Here is a 19,295-nt window from a genome sequence, read left to right as displayed (position 1 = left end):
CTATAACAACACCATGGACAAAGATCAGGATCTAAATCTGACCAGCACACCATTAACTTCGGTGCACTCTTTCTTGCCTTTCTTCACCTGGTTTATGGTGTTTGAGTACAGTGTTGCTTTTTTTCTCCCCAACTCCTCATGTAAAGACAAAACAGCATTGCCACTTAGGCCAATGTGTAAAATTAAGGAAATAACCCTCTTTGTCTTTTGTAATGATTCCCACATATCCATCCTACTCTGGCTCATGCTGCTTTGTGCATGCAACTGGAGGATTCCAGTAACCATGGAGATTAGGGATCAATAATATAATACTATTTGTTTATAAATTGTCCATAACCCAAATATCCTTTTGTAAAAGGGAAATAGGCAAGTGAGATCCAGTCAGCATGCTCATTTTATTATTATTTTCTAAAGTCAAATGGGATTATGACTTTCTGTGAGTGACTATCTTCCTGTTAATAATGTTATTTTCAGATTGTTCCATACAGAATGGATTAGGGAAGATGACTACAGGAGAAATATAAAGCTCCTCAATATAGAAGCCATATAAATATGGGAGTCATATAAAGCTGCATATAACAATATAGGAGTCAAAAAAGTTACATCTGAAGGCCGTATAGTGAAAATTGCTTCCTCCTTGGTCCAAAACCCTTAGCAGGCACTACCAAGCTGTGTTACCATGGTGTGATTAGGAAAAAAGTTATAAAAACATGTGTATCATACACAAAACACAGTTCACATTCCTAATTCTTTTTTCCTAATTCTTTAAAAATCCCCATCACAAATCTCCCAAATGATGGCAATCATAATTAGAAGGTTATCTCAGATAGTGTTGGTGAAGAACCTGGAGGAGTTTTAAACTTTCTAGTTGATTTTCCTTTTGAACAGCTAAGACATTTTCCAACTAAATATTGTTTATCTTCCTCCTTGCTTTTAAAGAAGCAACTAATCAGTTTTACTGAGAATATTTTCCACTGGAAAGTCAATAATCATCAAAATTTAAACTCTTCACTTGCTTTACTATCTTGTAAGGAAAAGAGTAGTTTGTCATTAAAAGTAACCAAATGTTTTGGTTTGTTTTCAAAATTACTTTGCCAAAATATAATATTAAAAGTGGAAAAGACTTGTTACATTATCTTACAGTTTTAAATAATGTAAACCCAGAAGTGACCTGTTTTATGTTTCACTCCATGTTGAGATTGTTTCCTTTCTACTTGGAATAGTAATTTTAAAAAATTGTCCAAAATGCAACATCTGTCTCCGCAGTGTCTACATGTATAAGAGGCAATGTATGGAAAAATAAGAGCAATTTCAGAATAATTTGTTAGAGTGTTTCATTGTATCCAGAGAATGAACTAATGTAGGAAACTGGATAATATTCTTGAATAAAATTATTGTTATCTGATCTGCATGGAGAAGCTAAGAGGATAACTGATTTTAGAACAAATCCCACTTTTGTAGCAATTACGTAATTATTATGTAATTGCCTAAATAAATCCCTGGTTTATGATTTCACAAGAACAACTTCAGCATCTCCTGAGCTCGAGTCTGAGCTTGCTGAGCTCTTGCAGTGAAGTCTTGTTTAGACACAGGGGATGTGTACATGTCAGCATTTCAGCTCGGGACTCAGCCTCCAGAAAATTCCAACTCACCATGTTTCCATTTCAATCACAAAGGCATCTCAGAGCAGGAAAGCTGGTTTTCCTTTGGGTGAAACTAAACCACAATATGTGATGTGGAATCCAGAAGACATTCAGCCCACAGGGCAAGAGCAACAGCAGTCTAAACTAGAAATATGTGTAAGAGTGGGTGTTAAACCTTCAGCCTTGGGTTTTTTACTCTACAGATCCACTTGCCTTGGGCAGCATTGCTTGCTCTAATATGGACATGGCAGTGAGAAGCATTACTCTTCTAAATAATAGCAAAGTGTGTCATCTTAAACTGACCTCTGTTTAAGAGGGTGGATAGGGCTCTGAATTTTCTGAAAATCTCCTGTCCTCCAAGGATGCAACCCTCCTGTACGAATTTCAAAGCCTGGTGTTCCGTTACTTTCTGCTCCCACTGCATCCTTGCTCCACAGGTTAAGAAACTGCCATTATACCATGTCCACCCAGAGACAGCTTACAAGTTCCCCTAGTGAGCAGCAGATGGATCTGAACTTTGCTCTGCTGGCTATCCAAGTGCCCAAAGGCATTGGTCCCAGTGGCATGGGAATGTTTGCCAAGCAGCTCCGGCCCAGGAGGGGAACATGTTCTCCACACAAGTGGACATTGCTCTGGTGTGCCTGAGGCACGGAGGGAGCCGCAGGGTTGCTGTGGTGAACCCAAGCGTGTAGAATGTGTTTGCCCATGCCATCAGGCTTACTTCATCCTTCACTCCGAGCAACACCTGGAAACATTTGTTTTCTAATGGGATTTGGCTACGAACAGACTGTACTCAAATGATCTTTCTTGGGGTTATTTTTCTTAAAACCTTCATTTTTTTATAACCAGTTATATAAAAGTTGAATACATATCCTTCTGTTTAAACAGAGGAGGAAGGTGAGGATTTAACCCCGAGGATGAAGAGCCCCTCAATGAAAGCCACCAGACTGCCACAGAGCGTGAACTTTGGGAAGGAATGCTCTGGGATGCAGGAAGCTGTGTCCTAAGGCCTGGACCTCTGATGGTTCAGATGGGGATTTGATGAAATGCAGAACAACTCCTCTAGCTGCACACACTCCTTCCAAATGAAGACAAAATAGGGGAAAAAACAGCAGAAGGCACGGCCTCATCTTGATGTGCACCCAGGATACAATTTGGGTGTGTGTCTCAGGAAAGAAGTCTTTCTGACCCCTAAATTAGATGCATAATTACTAGCAACTGTGAGGTAGGAGTCTGTGTCTATGAGAAGCAGAGCTCAGATCCAGCAGGAGCTTGGAAATGGGACACATTCATGGGAGTAAAATTTTGCCTTAGTAATCAAAAAAACTTCCTGGTTCCCAATTGATCTCCTTGCTTCCACTGAGATCAATGATCACTCTGTCTGCAGGATCAGCAGGTGAGCCCAGCGAGGGGCTGCAGGCTCCAATCTGTGGCAGTGAAGCCGGCAATTAGCAGAATGTGCTGGCCTACAAAGCACAGCTCCTGCACTGGCTGCCTTTTAGGAACCCCAGGTAACAGCCACTTTGCTGAGCTTCTGGAAATACTCCACTTGGAGGATATTCCCCCACAAAGCAGCACAACTCCCATGCTATGCTTAGCATTGCAATATTCATGCTCTTTTAGATTAGAATGAAATGTCTTTAATGGTCGAGATTTAAAAAAGAAAGTCAACCTCAGGACATGAATACAGTTCTTGCCCCAAAATCCATCCCACTGGCTCCAAGTGCCACCCCACCTGGGCTATCAACAGCCCCAGCAGCCTGAGAGTTGAAACCACTATGAAAAAGGCACAGATGACTGTACTGATGAAATTCTCAGATATTTTCTAAGAGCAGAGAAAAGGTGAGATGTACTTGCCCGAAAATGGAGATGAGATGCAATTGAAGGGCGTACACTGTTGACTGGAACACACAAGATGCAGACAGACTCCTTGGCAGGCATTGCACACACAAACAGCACATTTTTAAAAAGCATGGAAGGCAGCCACGTTTTAATAGACTTTCTCCCTGTCCTTTTTTCAATCTTACTTCAAAGAGGAGGTCAGCACAATTCCTTTTCCCCAAGCCTTGTACTTGGAAATATCTAAGTCATTTAGACTAAAAGAAAAATAAAAAGGAAAATGTAGACTACAAAAAAAGAGTTGGATGTGATCCTCTACCAAGAGGAATCACTGTTCTTGACCAGATTATGCCAGTAATTTTATTATGAAGACTTTCTCCACACATGACACTTCAAGTCAACCGTGGGGAAAGGGATAGAGAAATGGAATGAAGAGAAGGCAGCAATCAAAATAATACATTATTTGGTGCCTTCTAGAGAATGAGTCTGTCTTTAAATGACAAGAAAAAGGTAGGAATGTGTTTTCACATTAAGTGAATATTGACATTTTAAAAAAGCTTTAAAACATACAACCAGGTTTTGTAGTTAAGATGGGAAAATATTTCAAATTGGAAATGTGAGTTTGATCCACTCAATTAAATATAAAATATTTAAATACTTAACCCGATTGCTGCCAACTGCAATTTCCTATAATAAGGAATTATGAGGATAGAGAGCAGTCCTTAAAGGCAAATGGTTCACATGGAATGAGCTAAGATTCAGGTCTGGAAACTGCAGCTTTGTCTGTGTAAATAGTCCCTTTGCCCCTTGACACAAATTAGAACTGGGAAAATTTCAAGTAATATTTTTTACATGGCATTAAAAAAAAGAGTCTTGTATTTTTTTCATGTGGACTTTCTGGTAACTATTATTAACAGAAGATATGGCAAAACAACACAGATTTTCAGCCAGTAGAGTCATATGAGGCCTCTGACATCTGAATCATATACAAAAATTTTTCTGAAGAAACTTAGGATCAGTCCCACTCAATGTGGAATTCACTCTTTGTGAACAATCACCTTGTATATCTATCCATACCTACATATACATACACATATGTAACATATATCTACATTCTCTCTCTCTATATATATATGTGTGTACCCTTTACATTAATTTTGCTATGATCTTTAGGATAAATCCTGTTCTTAGTTATGATGGTGTAAAATATAACTTTGCTGAAATATAAGTTCATATAAAAATCTCTTTTCCCTTTTAGAACTGCTTTTTTTGTCTGTGCATAAAATATCACTGTGCTGAGGGCAAGATGTAGGCACCAACTGGCAACTGAGCAGCTATGTGAACCCACAAGGCTGTTTTTTCACACATTTGGAGGAAGCAGCAGATTGAAAAACTCTGATTGCTGGCCTACAACTAAGCAGTATGTTCTGAAATCCACCTCAATCCATTTTAGGATGTGGTCATTATAAATTAACTTCCTCTACATCTCCCTTCTCTGAACTGCAGTTCAATTCATGAGTAAAACTGTATCTACAGAATTAAGATTTATTTTTATCTGACTTTTTCCTTAAATGCTGCATATTCTAATTTCCTCCTCCTCCCTCCTCCCTGGCTGGCAACAGACCAGCTTTTTCATTATATTTGGAGCAAAGAAACAGCCCACTGAATCTTCCCTAGACCACATCATCAGGTCTTAAACGCTTTGAACAAATCAAAATACTTATTTAGAAGTAAATTAATTCCCATTTATAATACAGCCTTCCACTGCAAGTGACAGTTCTGACCTCTGCAGACATAATTCACAGGGACAGAAGAAGGACAAAAAAGCTGAGATAGATAACTTTGTCTTGTTCCAGGCAGGATGCTGGAGCTGTCTCTGGCAGCAGCTGGCTCCCTGCATAGACAGCCAAAGGAAGAGAAGACAAGCCAGAGGGTTATTCTCATCTTAATTGTGGACAAAGAGCTCCTCTTTCCCGTCCCTCCTCCCAGCAGATGGAAACTAGGATGACTGGGATTGTAATTAAGCACATCAACATGGAGAAAGCAGAGAAGAGATATTTGTGTCTGAGAAATTCCCTGCTCAGATTTTCTGGCCTGGCCTGAGCCAGCACAGTCAGGCTCTTAGGAAAGGCACCTATCAGGCCAGGTTGGATGTATCTGGGACAAAAGGCTCAAGGGAGGAAATCCTCAGATAAGAATCATTCCTCTTCTTTGTTTACCTCAAATTTCATCATCTAAATAATGTAATAAACACTGAGGAAGAGGCTTTCCCTAGGCCAGAGGAGTTTTATGATCAGTAGATACATACAAGGGGAAAAGGTAAATAGAGCAAGCCAAGCATTGCTTTGTCACTGTGTTCTCAAAAGCATGTCTGTCAGCTATTGTAAAATAGACCCTCTAAACTTTTAAATATAAGAGCAGACTGCCAAACTGTCACCTCTTTTTTTTTTTTTTTTTTTTTTTTTTTTTCTCTCCCTGATCACAAAGCTTAGGATATTCTAATTTCCTATGTCAGCAGTGCTCTACACTAAATCTCACTGTGGAGATGCCTTCTCTCCTCTTGTATTGCTCTGGCAATGCCTACAGTGATGCGGTTTGCTGAGATTGTTCTGCACACATTACCTGTTGGGATACCAATTTCATTGTAAATCGTAAAAGAGACAAATTATTGGGTCATGAGCTCCAGACTACAGTGATATTAACAGAAGTGATCTCCAGGCCACAGTGATATATCAGAAATGGATGATGTTTCAAAGGAGAAGTTTTTCAGTGTTATCTTCATCGTTTCTCTGGGGGAGAAGAATATTTGTGCACAAGCCAGAATAACTCTTTGAAGCAAGATGAGCAGAAGATGCCAGAAAGGCCTTGTTCAGTTACTTGCAATTTATCTAAAAACAGAATAACCTATTTGCAAATTTCCAAGTAAGATTTTATCCTTCAGTTGAATTACCTCATCTGTTTAAGAAGTGCGTAGTAGGTGATTTTTATTCTTCCTAACTATATAGGAAAAAATAATCTTCATACAGCTAAATTGCTGTTGCCAAGGACACACTGGGAACAATTTTATTCCTCTGTGCCATGAACACTATAAAACCCAATCTAATACCAAAAAGTAGTATTTTAAGACACTGTGCATGTAGTCTTACAAACAGCCAAAGACTTCCATTGCTACAGGGGAGCCTTGCAGAGCAAGTCTTATCTGACTTCTTTTTGATATCTGTGGTGGACAGACTGGTCCTGGGATGACTTCCTATTCTAGCAGATAGCCTTTACCATCATGTCTGAAATCTCTCCTTCTGGTTTAGGCAGGGTGAAATGGCACAGGCAAGCTACTAAGATTGGCAGATCACCAGAAGATGAATTTGCTCGGTTTAGAAAAAGGCAAATTGTTTTCCAAGAAGACAGTTTGGCTTCAGCAGCACCTCTCATGCTTAGAGGAGCTGTGTCAGGTATCTGTGATGACGTGGCTGGTCATGTAGGAGACAGGAGTGGAGGCTGGTCAGGTCTGCATTGCTTTTACCCTCAGGGTATCTATGCACAACATCCTTTTTTTAAGGACTACCACCCTGGAGATGTCTGCCTACCAGGGAATGACCCATGCTAGAAATCATCTGTCAGTCCCAGCTGGATGGAGCAGAACATCTCCCAGATACTGACGTTTCTAAAATAGGGTGCAGCTTTCTTGGGAAGAAGAGACAGTCATCAGAGGTGGTGGTGAAGTCTCTGAGTTTGAGAAGACTCAGAAGTCTTAAATATGAATGTGAACAGTTTTAGACAAAACCTGGGAAATGGCTTTATTCTTATAGTTTCTCTCAGACTTGTACAAACCAATAGCTGTAACAACAGTGTTACACAAAATTTCTTATGGGAATAACTGAAACATGAAATAATTTTGCTAGCTAGCCTCTAAGTAAACAAAAACATGTCAGCCATCTTCATTCATTCACTCACTCAATATTTACAGCTGTCCTTGTATTAAAATTTGTCTTCTATTTATGATATTAAGATTCAAGGTAAATCTTAATACTGACTTGTACTGTAAAGCATTTGACAGATCTGCAGGAAAACACTACATTTCCATTTCTCAATCAATGGCCTCTTAATTGATGCCATTTAATAAAAAGATGGCAACTAGTAGTTTTGAAGCATTTATTTTAACTTGATCATTGGGTAGGTGCATATACTGCAAACTACACGTGGTAAAAAGGAAGTTTTAAATTCTTCTATTAAACCAGTATCAATTGTCATTACAACACCTTCCTATTTTGTCCCCAAAACAGAAGTTAAATTACAACATTAATTAACTACATTAAAAGATAGTGACCATTAATCCACGTGTCCACTTTTAGCCATAATTATATATATTATATAATCATATATATATGAATATTCCATATTCATATGGAATACCTGTAAGTAATATGGCAGTCATTTCTGGGACAAATTTAATGCATATATTCTATTCCACCTTGACAAACAGAGCGAGAAGTGTAAATGTTTTTTATTTGAGAGACAACTTAAGGAGAATTAACCAAACTACAGAAGACATAAAAGTCAAATAATAACAAAAAGATCCTTTGAGTAAATTGATAAGACAAATATTAAGTCTTCTACGTAAGCCCTATCTAAACATACCATAGACAAACTCAGAGAAATCTAAAGGAACAAAATGCAGGAATCTAAAAGCATCTTTAAGAGCAGAATAAGCCAAGCAGATGCACCAGTAGTTTTTTAAAACAGCTGAAAAATGAAATGACCCTATAGCTCACATTATGTCACACATTGCTTCATTTTCTTAAGGAAAACAAATAGCAGAACTCTTAATAAAAAAAGTCTGACACAAGGTCAGACTGAAGTTCTGCTAGTATCAGTTGCTGTAAGTAAGTAATTCCCATCTCTCTGTCATGGGCTATTCCACCTGGGGCTTTGTTTTCTGAGCCCATCTGCTTCTTTTCCAGTGAGATTTAGATGGATGCTCGAAGCTGACCTCCCAGAACACTTACATGAACATTTGGATGTGAGAGGCTACTCTAACCATAATGCTGATAGCCACAAAGAGTTGGATGAAGGATGTTTATAATCAAGGCTCATCTTTTTTTTGTTTGCTTGTGAGCAGTTTCTTTCATGTTCTGTTATTGAAGTACATGTGTCAACTGACTTGAGAGGACAGCCTTGTAAATTAGATCTTTGATCTCAAGAGTTTATTTTATCTTTGCAGCAAGGAAAAGTGAATTGAATTGGCTAGCAGAACTAAGCCCTCTCTGGTCTACAGCTGCTGCATCTTCTGGGGTCACCGTAACTTCCACTTCCATCACTAGATACTCTCTTTTGCTACAGAATTAAAAAAAGGCTTCTCCAACATCTCATCATAACCTGCTGAAAGCTTTACAGCTTCTGGTTTATTTTATGAACCATACAGCCAGACTTTTGCTTCTGTAGTAGGGAGAAAACATTGAGCTGTGATACAACAAAGCTCTTTTGAGCTACTCTGATACTGCATCAGAAAGTAAACTTCAATTGAATATTCACTAACTGTTTTTTTGGAGTAAAATACAATTTAGAAAGAATACTGCACGAAAGGCTGCAGAAAAGAATGTTCCAAAATGTTCAAATGAGTATGTGATCCACTGTTAATCTCCCATTACTTATGCTAATGTACAGAGGCATTAGGCACTATTGTGCTGTCTACTACATGTTCACAAAAAGGACTATGGGACATGATACTGATTTATGTCCTGGTTCAGATCAGCAGTATGATAGTGTCATCATATTCTTACCATCTGCACTTCATTCAGTTTCCATGGCTGTGATTCAGGCAGGACAGCTAAGAAAGGGTCTATAAGAACTCATCTCTCAGAAGGGCATTGAAAAGAAGAGGCAGTAGTTCTCTAGGAGACTCAAAGTGCAAAAATATCCACTGGTAATAAAGAACATGGTTTCAATGGAGGATACAAGGAGTTAAAATCTTTTTCTTAGTTTAAGGAATTTGACATATTGATGGGAAGAAGTCAGGCCTAACACACATGCTTTCTAATTTTGTGAGCTTGTTACAGAAAGCCAGGATTAATATTGATGAAAAGTTGCAGCACAGCAGGGTAGGCTGAATGAACTCAGCTTACTAACCTTTGTCTTCCTACAGGACCAAATAGGAGTCTACCTTTGGAATTTAAGGAGGATATTCTGCCTCTTTATTGTTGTACAGACTCTGGCTTCAAAAAGAAATCTGGTTAATCTGGAATTGCCCTGTCATCAGTAGAAGAGTTGCAGTTACTCAGGAAGGGAAGGAGTTACCCCTAGGAGTTGCATTTCTGGTTCCTCTTCCTAGTCACTAGGCTGAGTCGAGAAAACCCAAAGCAAGATGAATTATCATGTCATAACAAAAGGGTGGTTGTGGGGAGGAGGGCAGTTTCTCAAGCTCCAGTTTTATACTATTGTTCAGAACAACCCGATCATTTTGCCCAGGAGGCTACTTTAGTGCTGTTGTGAACATAACAGGTTTTCCAGCTAAAAATGCAATATTTTGTGTGTTATTTTGAGATGCTGTAATTGCCATGGTGAATATGCTCTTTGCATTGCTCCTGTAGGTGCTCTAGGGTGAAACCCTCTCCTCTGTGACCACACAAGTGTGCATTTGCTGACTCTCATATCAGGGTTCAGATCACACTTTACAGAAACAGCAGAAACTGGATCTGTAACCACTACCTTGACTGACCTGCCGGACACAAGATTGTCTGGTTCCATCTCTGACTCTGTCACCAGGGAGTTGTCTGTAGAGACCATCTCCCAGTCAATCTCCTGTCAGGCTGCTTTGGATGCAGCTGTTCTTTGATTTACCTTTGAACACGTGCCATAAGGCGTCAATCCAACTTTAGGGACGATCTCCAGCAAGGGAGAAGTTTGAGGCCCAGGTCTTGCTAAAGGGAGGGTAATCAGGAGACACATTCCCAGCACCCTTGCTCATTACTGGTACTTTGCTGGGTGTAAATGTTACCCTTTACAGGAGACAATTAAGGATGAAGACCACGTGTTTAAACCTACTGTCCGCATTTCTCATAATGGTGAATACAACCTCCTCCCTGCTCTCCTTTGCTGCTCCTTTCCTTTTGAAACGACACCTGTGAGGGCAACCAAGCTCAAATCTGACAAGATGTAATTATTTTAGATAAATTGTCTAACTTTAGACAAAAAATTATTACAAAAAATTACATGCCAAGTCAGCTAGCAAAGAAAGAACCAGTATTGTGAGTCTGTTTGGTCTTCAACAGTGCTTTACAGCTCTGCTTCTAGACCAGCTGAACTGCAAAAACATTTCAGATTCAATAGGAACAGCTTGAATGGAAACATGCTATTTGTAGAATGATCAATTTTTTAACTGCTGGATATAAAATGGATATTAAAATTATTTTAGTGCTTTGGGTATGTGTTAACTAAAAATCTCAGAAAACAAAACAGTTCTGAACAACTTCACAAAATTAATTTTCCTTCTAGGAGGCCTGAATACTTCCCAACTCCCAGCCACACTATTCTCCAAGCAGTGCCATGGATTCTACCTAAACCACTGCAAGTCACCAACACAGCACACAGACTCCATCAGATGAGAGTGTGATATATTTTATTAGAAGGACACTAATTTTTAAATGACACTGAAAAGATTTTCAAACTGAATTTCCAAGTTCAAGTTCCCATGAAAGCTGAATGGTCAGAGCTGTAGCAAACAGTATAGGTGAAACCACATAATAACTCTCACATATAAAAAATAACTCATTATTACTTGGCTTCTTTTTATTGGAGTGCAGCACAGATACTCCCATTGAAACAATAACTTCAAAACATTTAAAAACACAGCTGTCAAAAATATTAAATATGCACATTTAAAAAATCTAAAACATTAATATTTAACAACCTATTCACAATGTAATTTATTCATCATTTTACAGTATTTATCTCAAATACTGTAAGAGGATCCAAATCTGAAAATATATGTACTTTAAGCTACCATAAGAGTATAAGAGCATAAAAAATACAGGAAAATATCCACCAACATTTAGCACAACATATATATTGTACCCCAAGAAAGAAAACAAGTGTGTGCCACAGATCATTATTCATCACAAATGGTGATGTGACATCAGAGAGCTGTTGCTGGTGGAACAGCAGCTCTGGTCTTACTTGGTAAAAACATGCTCAAAGCTTGTGAGTGGGGACACAGTGGTCTGTGAGAACGCATGTTTAGGTATTTAGCAGTTTAATTTAGTTGGATAAGAAACAATGTAATGTTTTCCTGTTGTTAAACATTGCCATCTGTACCTCTGGCACACAAATTAAAAAAAGAAGGGTGTGACCATTAAAAGTACGTGTCCTGAGATTTCCTTCTTCAGGGGGCAAAGAGGTTAAAATGGAAAAGCTGATCTGTATATAAATCAGGAACACATGTGGTAATGAGAACAAACAGCAGCCAACAGGCAGGCGGGGACAACTTCTCCAGGCAGGCACAAAGTGAGACATACAAAATACCATCTACTGGAAAAGGGAAGGAAGCAACTGATTTTCACTTTGAAATTGGTAAGTTTAACCAATTCTATTAAGTCTTAATGATTATTTAAGGGCTTGCAATTAACTCTGAGTTTTAAAATTTGGTTTACTCAAAAGCTCTCTGTCCAGTAGTGCAGACCAGCATTGCTTTAGCATTAATATTGGTTTCTATTTGTACAAAATCAAGAGGTGATCTTAATATGTGTAACAGGATCTATGTGTTTTGTAACTAATTGAAATAACAAAACAGTTGAGACATAGACTTCCTCTTAAAGTCATGAAATGTTTGTGTCTGCAGCCTACCTACTGGAAGTAGCTACCAGCAGCCTGTCTCCTACTGAGGCTGAAACACTTTTGCTTGATTTCTTCGTAAATAAATGGAATATTTAACAAACTAAGTTATAGTTCACTTAAAGCTAAGAAATATATCACAGTTGCGAATAATAATCCATATTACATACCAGCGGCAGGACCCCACAATATTAAGTCATTTAAAGTAAGTCTTTATCTTCACTTTAAGACTTGTTCCTTGACAGAGGCAGAAAAAATAAAGAGAACATTACGGATCACAAAGCACTGAATTTTCAAGTGTAAAGTCATACCAAAATCTTGATAAATTATCATGGATGTCGTAGGTGAGCAGTCGGTCAGGAACGTCACTGCGGGTGCCCTGCACTGCTAACACATGTGGTGCGAGGGCAAAGGGGACGTCGCTCAGGAGGTCTGACATGAAAGGGCTGCTTTCCAAAGTCTGACTCCTTTGATTTCCCATCTCTGTGCTTGATACAGTCAACTGTGACCGGTGCCCTGTATTTATCTAAAGAGAACAGAAGAGCAGAAATTTACACACTACAAATCAGGCAGCTATGGCTTTGCACTTAGAACCACAAGAGCCTATTAATAAAGGGAAACAAAAAAACCTAAACAAATAAATAAAATCAGTTTCAGAGTTCAGCTTAGGTAGATCTAAAATAGCAGTTCTTAACACATGTTGATATAATTCTTTGGCTCAGCTCAACCAGAATTAAGGCTAAAACAAAAATAAGACTCTTTGTAATGATTACTAAGATCACAGAAACACAGAATAGGCTGAGTTGGAAGGGAAATTAGGATCACTGAGTCCAGCTCCTGGCCCTGTACAGAACACCCCAAGACTCACACCACGTGCCTGAGAGTGTTGTCCAAACACTTCTTGAACTCAGGCATGCTACCCAACATTACTCTGCATTTATGAAACCCATAAGGCTCATGGGACTTTTTCTCATTATGTTCAGTCTTGTTTAGGGGAAATTACTTCATACAATTCTTTTCAAAAACTGATGAAGCTCCGTCTTTTATTCCCCCTGTGCCTTTCCAGAAGTTGCCCAAGAAAAGTGCAAGTTTTGTGATTAAGAACTGTCCTATCCCTATTATTTCAAAGGATTAATGATGTTGCTTTCCAGTGTGAAATAGAATTGCATATCTGGTAAGTTCTATTATATAGGGAAATATATGCAATATCAAATATGTCCTTTATAGAAAAAAACAGTTAAAAAAAACCACCAACAATCCAAGAACTAAAACCAATAAGAAAATAAAAAGCTTTCCATACAGAAGTAGTCAACACAATTTAGAGAATAATGTTGGACCCAACAGACTTGCAAGCTTTGATCCTGACCTACCTATATGACCTTACTACGTGTTTATCCTCACACTTTTGCCATTTTAAGAACAAGGAAAATACTATTCACTCTGCCTCTAGAAATCAAATGTAATTTGTTTTACTATTAATCGCAATAAAATCGTATACAAACTGATACCTCTCATTAGGGTCCCATAATGATGTTCCTGAGAACAGGCTCTGAGCAACCTGGTCTAGTGGAAGATGTCCCTGGCAATGGCAAAGGAGTTGGAACAAGATGAACTTTAAGATTCCTTCCAACCCAAACCACTCAAAGATCCTGTGATCTCTAGGAGCTAGATGTTAGTTATAAGGATTTCTACTTTGTATCAGTACACATACAGAAATATTCAATAACGTGCTCAAAAGTGCTTAACAAGTCATGTCAGAGCCAAGAACACAGACAGGAATTTCTGACTTTGATGAAGTGCTGACTTCTTCCTTTCAACCTCCCATATTCAACATGCAGCCAGAAAATTCCAAAGCTTACACAGCTATGAGGGAGGGAAGAGTACTGAAAGCTTTAAACACTAATTTGGTATTCACCTGATCCTAAGAGTGAAATGGGTCCAGTCATATGAAGGTTGCCTGCATCCATGATTTTTAGGGGTGATGTGCTGCTCAAGATTGGACCTGTGATGAAGTTAAATATCACAGATCATGGCTGCTCCAGAGAACCTGAGGGCACTGCTGTCTGACAGAAGAACAGTTTGGGTGGTGGGGTGGTGGAGGGTGCTTTGTTTTCTTGCCCAGACCATTTAGCCAGCAAAAGGATACTCCGTCTTCTTCCCAAAGAAAGGACTGGCTTTGCCTTGAATGCAGCCTGAGCCCTAGTCATTCTTTACACAACCCAAGATTTCACCTGGAAGGACAGATAAACCGATGCTAAACCTTCTATTAACCTGCCAGCAATGAGTCAACAATGACACAAATCATCTCGCCAGTCTGTGTCACACCAGCACTTGTCCTGAGTGGCGGAGGACGTGCACTCCTCCACAGCCTGCTGGGACACAAGGGCTGGTGGTGCTGCATGCTCTGAAAGGAGCCCTCACTTGGAAGCTTTTCACAACAACTGGAAACCTAAGGTTTAAGATAAACTTCCCAAGATCTGTTACTATCATGTCACAGGATAATAATGCAGAATTTCTGAAGGTTAAGAAGTTTATTAAAAGGAATGACTGATACACATAGCTACTAAGCTTACTGACTATGATCCAATACACAAGAGGAGCAATATTCTCCATGCTACTATAATACTGGTACGTCTGGTACTACAGAATCCCTACAGCTACAGTTTACGGGTATTTCTTTATTTTCCCTGGCTTTCTTTTTCTCAGTTCTCCATTTTCAGATGCAACAGGAGAGGCAAGAGCTGATAGAGAAGATTTCTTTTGGCTTTCCTTACTGATTCTGGCACCTTTAGAGCTCAGGGAAAATAGGAAAGCTAGCAGAGAAGTCAGGAAGATAGCCTGCATGGTTCTCCTATTCCAGCTTTCCAAGCTGTGAGCAAAACCACATGGACAATAGTACTGTAAATCCATAAGTTCAGGAAAAACACTAAAACCTCTTGTACTTTTCTAATCAGCATAGTTATCTCCAAGATGAAGATACCAGCTCTCACTTTAAGAGGTATTAGCTTCTATGGCTGCTCATTGCTAACATTTTGATATAAGTTTTCCTTCTTGCCAGGGCCCAAGGTATGCATCAGAACAAAACTCATAAACATCTCCTGGTACAGACATACTCTCTTTCTAAGAACACTGCCAAACAGACAGAACATTTATTTATGTTAGTATTTATCTGAAAGAATGCCCTACAACCCTTCAGGTGAGTCCTTAAATTTGTTGCTGCTGTAAACTTAAAAACTTCTCTTAATTTCTACTCTGCATGAACTTATTAGATTCCCTCTTGAAAGAAAGAACTTGTGGATCATTTATTGAGGTGCTGGTATTTGCCTGTCTGTCATCATTCCCATATTCTGAGGGGAAGCCAGAAAGCCCCAGCTGAAAAACTGGGTTACATCTAGGAATCAATTAAACTAGATCTTCAAAGACCATTCTGCCTCCCTCCCCTCCCTAATTTCAGGGAAAAATGATCCCTCACTCAGTGTCCTATTCCCATCATTCAGATGATAATCAGAAATCCCTAGTATCTAATGTTTATTTTGATTGGCAAATTATACTTTTATGAACACCTGTTTATATCTTAATTGTCCCCCAAGCTGGGTGAATGCAATTTACAACGCAAATTAGAACATCACGTGGCAAAACTAACTTCAAAGAGGGAAAAAAAGTCAGAGCGAGAGCCGAGCATCTTGGATCTTCTTTCCTCCACAAACCCTACATTTCTTAGAATGGTGCTAAATGTGCAGATTCAGAAATTAAAACTCTTTCTGTAAACAGCAGACACCATGTACTGACAGTGATGGAGCAAGGACCAGCTTTGCTAACTCCCAAATCCCACACACAGCTGAAAGCAAGACTGCAGTAAGGAAGGATGAATTACGTCAGAATTATTTTACTGTGAAAGCATCATTTTACCAAACTCAATCTCTGCATACTGTCAGTGATGATATGAATAGTCTTAATAGGCTATGATACTATTTGAATAGTCAAAACAGTATCATAAAGAAAGCCCCAAATGGTTTACATAAACATAGTACTAGTAAGTCAGAAACAAAGGGAAGTGTCAGGTGAGTTTAACAAATGCCATGATCTGATCTTAATTCTTTGGGTCTCAGTTTACTCAACTCCTCATGAGAAAGTCTTGGGCCTAATATGACAAGATCAGTTCACAACAGAAATGGAAAAGGAGTCTAGATTTTCTATTTCAGTTTCACATTTAATCCACTACTGTCTCTCCCATGAAAACAGTTATTTTTAATTATCTTAAAAAGTTTGCATTCACATTTTCATTTATAACAAGTCACATTTTATATTATTTATCTACATGAAGAAGAAAAGTTCCTGTCCTGAAGAATTCAGGTAACAAGAAGCAATTTTTCAGTTCTGCCTAGAGCAGTCATCACTGGCAGTTGTTCCCTTTGCTATGCAGAGCTGTTTCTGGGCATTCCTGTAGTGATAATCAGATATTGGCCTCCTGTGCAAGACCCTATCAAACTAGACATGTTTCTGTCCTTCCAAAACATGAAGATATCCTTTAAATGGGCTAAGATGTATTTCATTCATATGCTGGAGAACCCACACGAGTGAAAAGGCTCTGCTGAAGCCAACCTCCCCAGCAGGCTTTCAGGTAATGTGATGAAGAACTGGACATTCTGGTAGAGAACATCAGTCACCCATTGGTGCCCGCACTGCTTCCAGTGCAAACACCAGCACAAAATCATGTGATGCAACCGAGGTCAAGGTTATGAAATGGTTTGTGCTTTATGCATGCATTCTTCAAGCATATATAGAACTGCAAGTCCGAGAGAATTTGATATTGCACATTAGTCACACTGGTTTCTACTTAAATGCTGAACTTACTTAGCCAGAATACAATCCATGCAGAGCATTTTATCTGGACATTAGCTAAATTAAGCACTGCCAAATGCTATGACACACAATCCAGTTATGAGAAATATTAATTGAATGGACCGAGAAGATCACTGATTTACATTTCACCATACACCAAGGAGTCAAAAAATTAGTAAAAATTACATAAGGTATGGCAATAAAATTTAATTCAAATAAGCAAGGTGTCCTCTGTATTCTTGGTTTGCAATCCAAAAGAACAGGGAGAAAAGAAACACTATGTAAATATATATAGTATATATATAGTAGCTGGCCACCAGATACTAATTGTGCTCTGAAAACAATATGTTATTTTGAAACTAACAAAATATAAAACTACCCTCTGAAGTAAATTATTCCTTTTCTTCTATTTGTTAAAAGATGTTTCTCAGCTGTTTTTAAAAACATCTAATTTGCTGCATATCTTTGTATTAACCATAAAGTTTGCCAAGAGTCTCATAAGGAAGAAAAAATGCACATTTTACAATGTACTGAGAAACTGGATTTACAGTGCTCTGAAGGAGAATCAAAGATTAGTGCCAGCATTATTATAATCCAAACCCTTGAAGGTTTTCTATCAAAAGTGTTTAATTTTTAAAAAGTTACACTGTCCATAAAGTGTAACTTTTTAAAAAAAAAGTTAAAACAAAAGTTTTTGTTTAAAAAAGTATTTTTCCAGAAACAGACCTATCTTTCTTTTACAAACAGCCTTGAGAAACAAACAATACTTTCAGTCTTCCAGAATATTTAGTAAATATCGAGTAATATAATACTTATGACAGACATCTGCTATGTGACTGGTGGTAAAGAATTATCTTTATTTCAGGCAACTTCATCGTATTACAGGAAATAGTGAATCATAATTTATTTAGCACTATGCAGTAATTACTGATGTATCCAGGAATGGAAATTGTCATATGGGATTGTTCCTCCAATGGGTTTTGGTTGATGCTTTAGGGTACTCACTGGACTTCCTTATAAAATCTGTAGGAATTCCAGAATTAGTATCTCCATTGATGACAACAATTCACTTTTCAAATAAAAATGGTAATCGCAAGGATGAACAGAGGAGGAAAGAAAAATTACTTACAACATTTACATTCAAAATTTTCAGTATTTCCAAGAATTTCCAAGAATTATGGAACCAATTAAGCTGGAAAACACCTCTGGGATCACTGAGTCCAGCCTATCACCAACATGTCATGGAGTGCCATGTCCAGGCTTTCCTTAAACACCTCCAGGTATCGCGACTCCATCACCTTCCTGGCAGTCCATTCCAAATTTAACAACCCTTTTCTGTGAAGAAATTCCTTCTGATGTCCAAAAAGGATCAAGTAAAACCTTGCTGGTGGTGGGGAAAGTGCATAATATGATAATTTTCAAGCATCACAGAACCCCCAACCCAAAACATTAACAAAAAAACACCTCACCACACCAGTAAGTGTGTGACCTGCATTCTTACACAACTATAAGAAAGGAACAAACCCACCTGGACAAGCATAATACAGATGCCCTGTGGTTTCAGAAAGCCACATGTGAATAATGAGAGCTGCTATTATTTCAAGGTTCACTCAAAATTTTGATCAGCCATCCCCTCCAGAGAATCAAGAGAAAAGTTATTCCTAGCTGGGAGAGCAAAATTAGATGTAATAAGTACTGGAGTAGCTTGTAGCTATATCCAAATTTCTTCTCTTTGCTTGCTTGCTTGCTTTCTTAGCAGAAATACAGTGCCTGGGATTGTAACAGTGCCTAAGGATTGGTGTTCTCAGGGGTTGCAGTAGGGCAGACCTACAGGCTGAAAGGTTTGGGTTAACACTGAGTCCTTGGAGAGGCTTTTAAAAGCAAGGATGGTTCTCAGTGGAAATCAGCTTTCCCATTTGCTTTGGGCTCTTGTTTCCAAGCTTCTTATGACTCTTATTTTGTAATACAGCAGTAATTTGTCTTTCTTAAAGAGCTCCTGCTACCTGTACAAGTTTATCAATATTGCTATTCAGAGTAAAATAGAACAAATTTTTAAAACAAGACTTTAAGAATATTTTTACTAATTTTTTTACATACACTTTAGGTATTTTTCTCCTCTAAAGCATGCTTTTAAGCTGCCTCTTAACT

General features: G+C 38.4%; 1 protein-coding gene across 4 annotated transcripts in view; it reads right to left on the bottom strand.

Moving 5' to 3' along the window:
- Positions 1–11,077: 11,077 nt before the first annotated feature.
- The window catches only part of UMAD1 (UBAP1-MVB12-associated (UMA) domain containing 1), a 79,939-nt gene continuing 71,721 nt past the window's right edge, over positions 11,078–19,295 (bottom strand). For all 4 annotated transcript variants that reach the window (XM_015619454.1, XM_015619458.1, XM_015619457.3 and 1 more), the window contains one exon: positions 11,078–12,831. In XM_015619454.1, the coding sequence (XP_015474940.1) occupies positions 12,574–12,831 (258 nt within the window). In that variant the 3' untranslated portion in view covers positions 11,078–12,573. The remainder of the gene's footprint in view (positions 12,832–19,295) is intronic.

Source organism: Parus major, chromosome 2 (assembly GCF_001522545.3).
Source record: "Parus major isolate Abel chromosome 2, Parus_major1.1, whole genome shotgun sequence".
NCBI classification, from domain to species: Eukaryota; Metazoa; Chordata; class Aves; order Passeriformes; family Paridae; genus Parus; species Parus major.
Note: the sequence above shows the minus strand (reverse complement) of the source record. Positions and strands in the feature narration are given on the sequence as shown.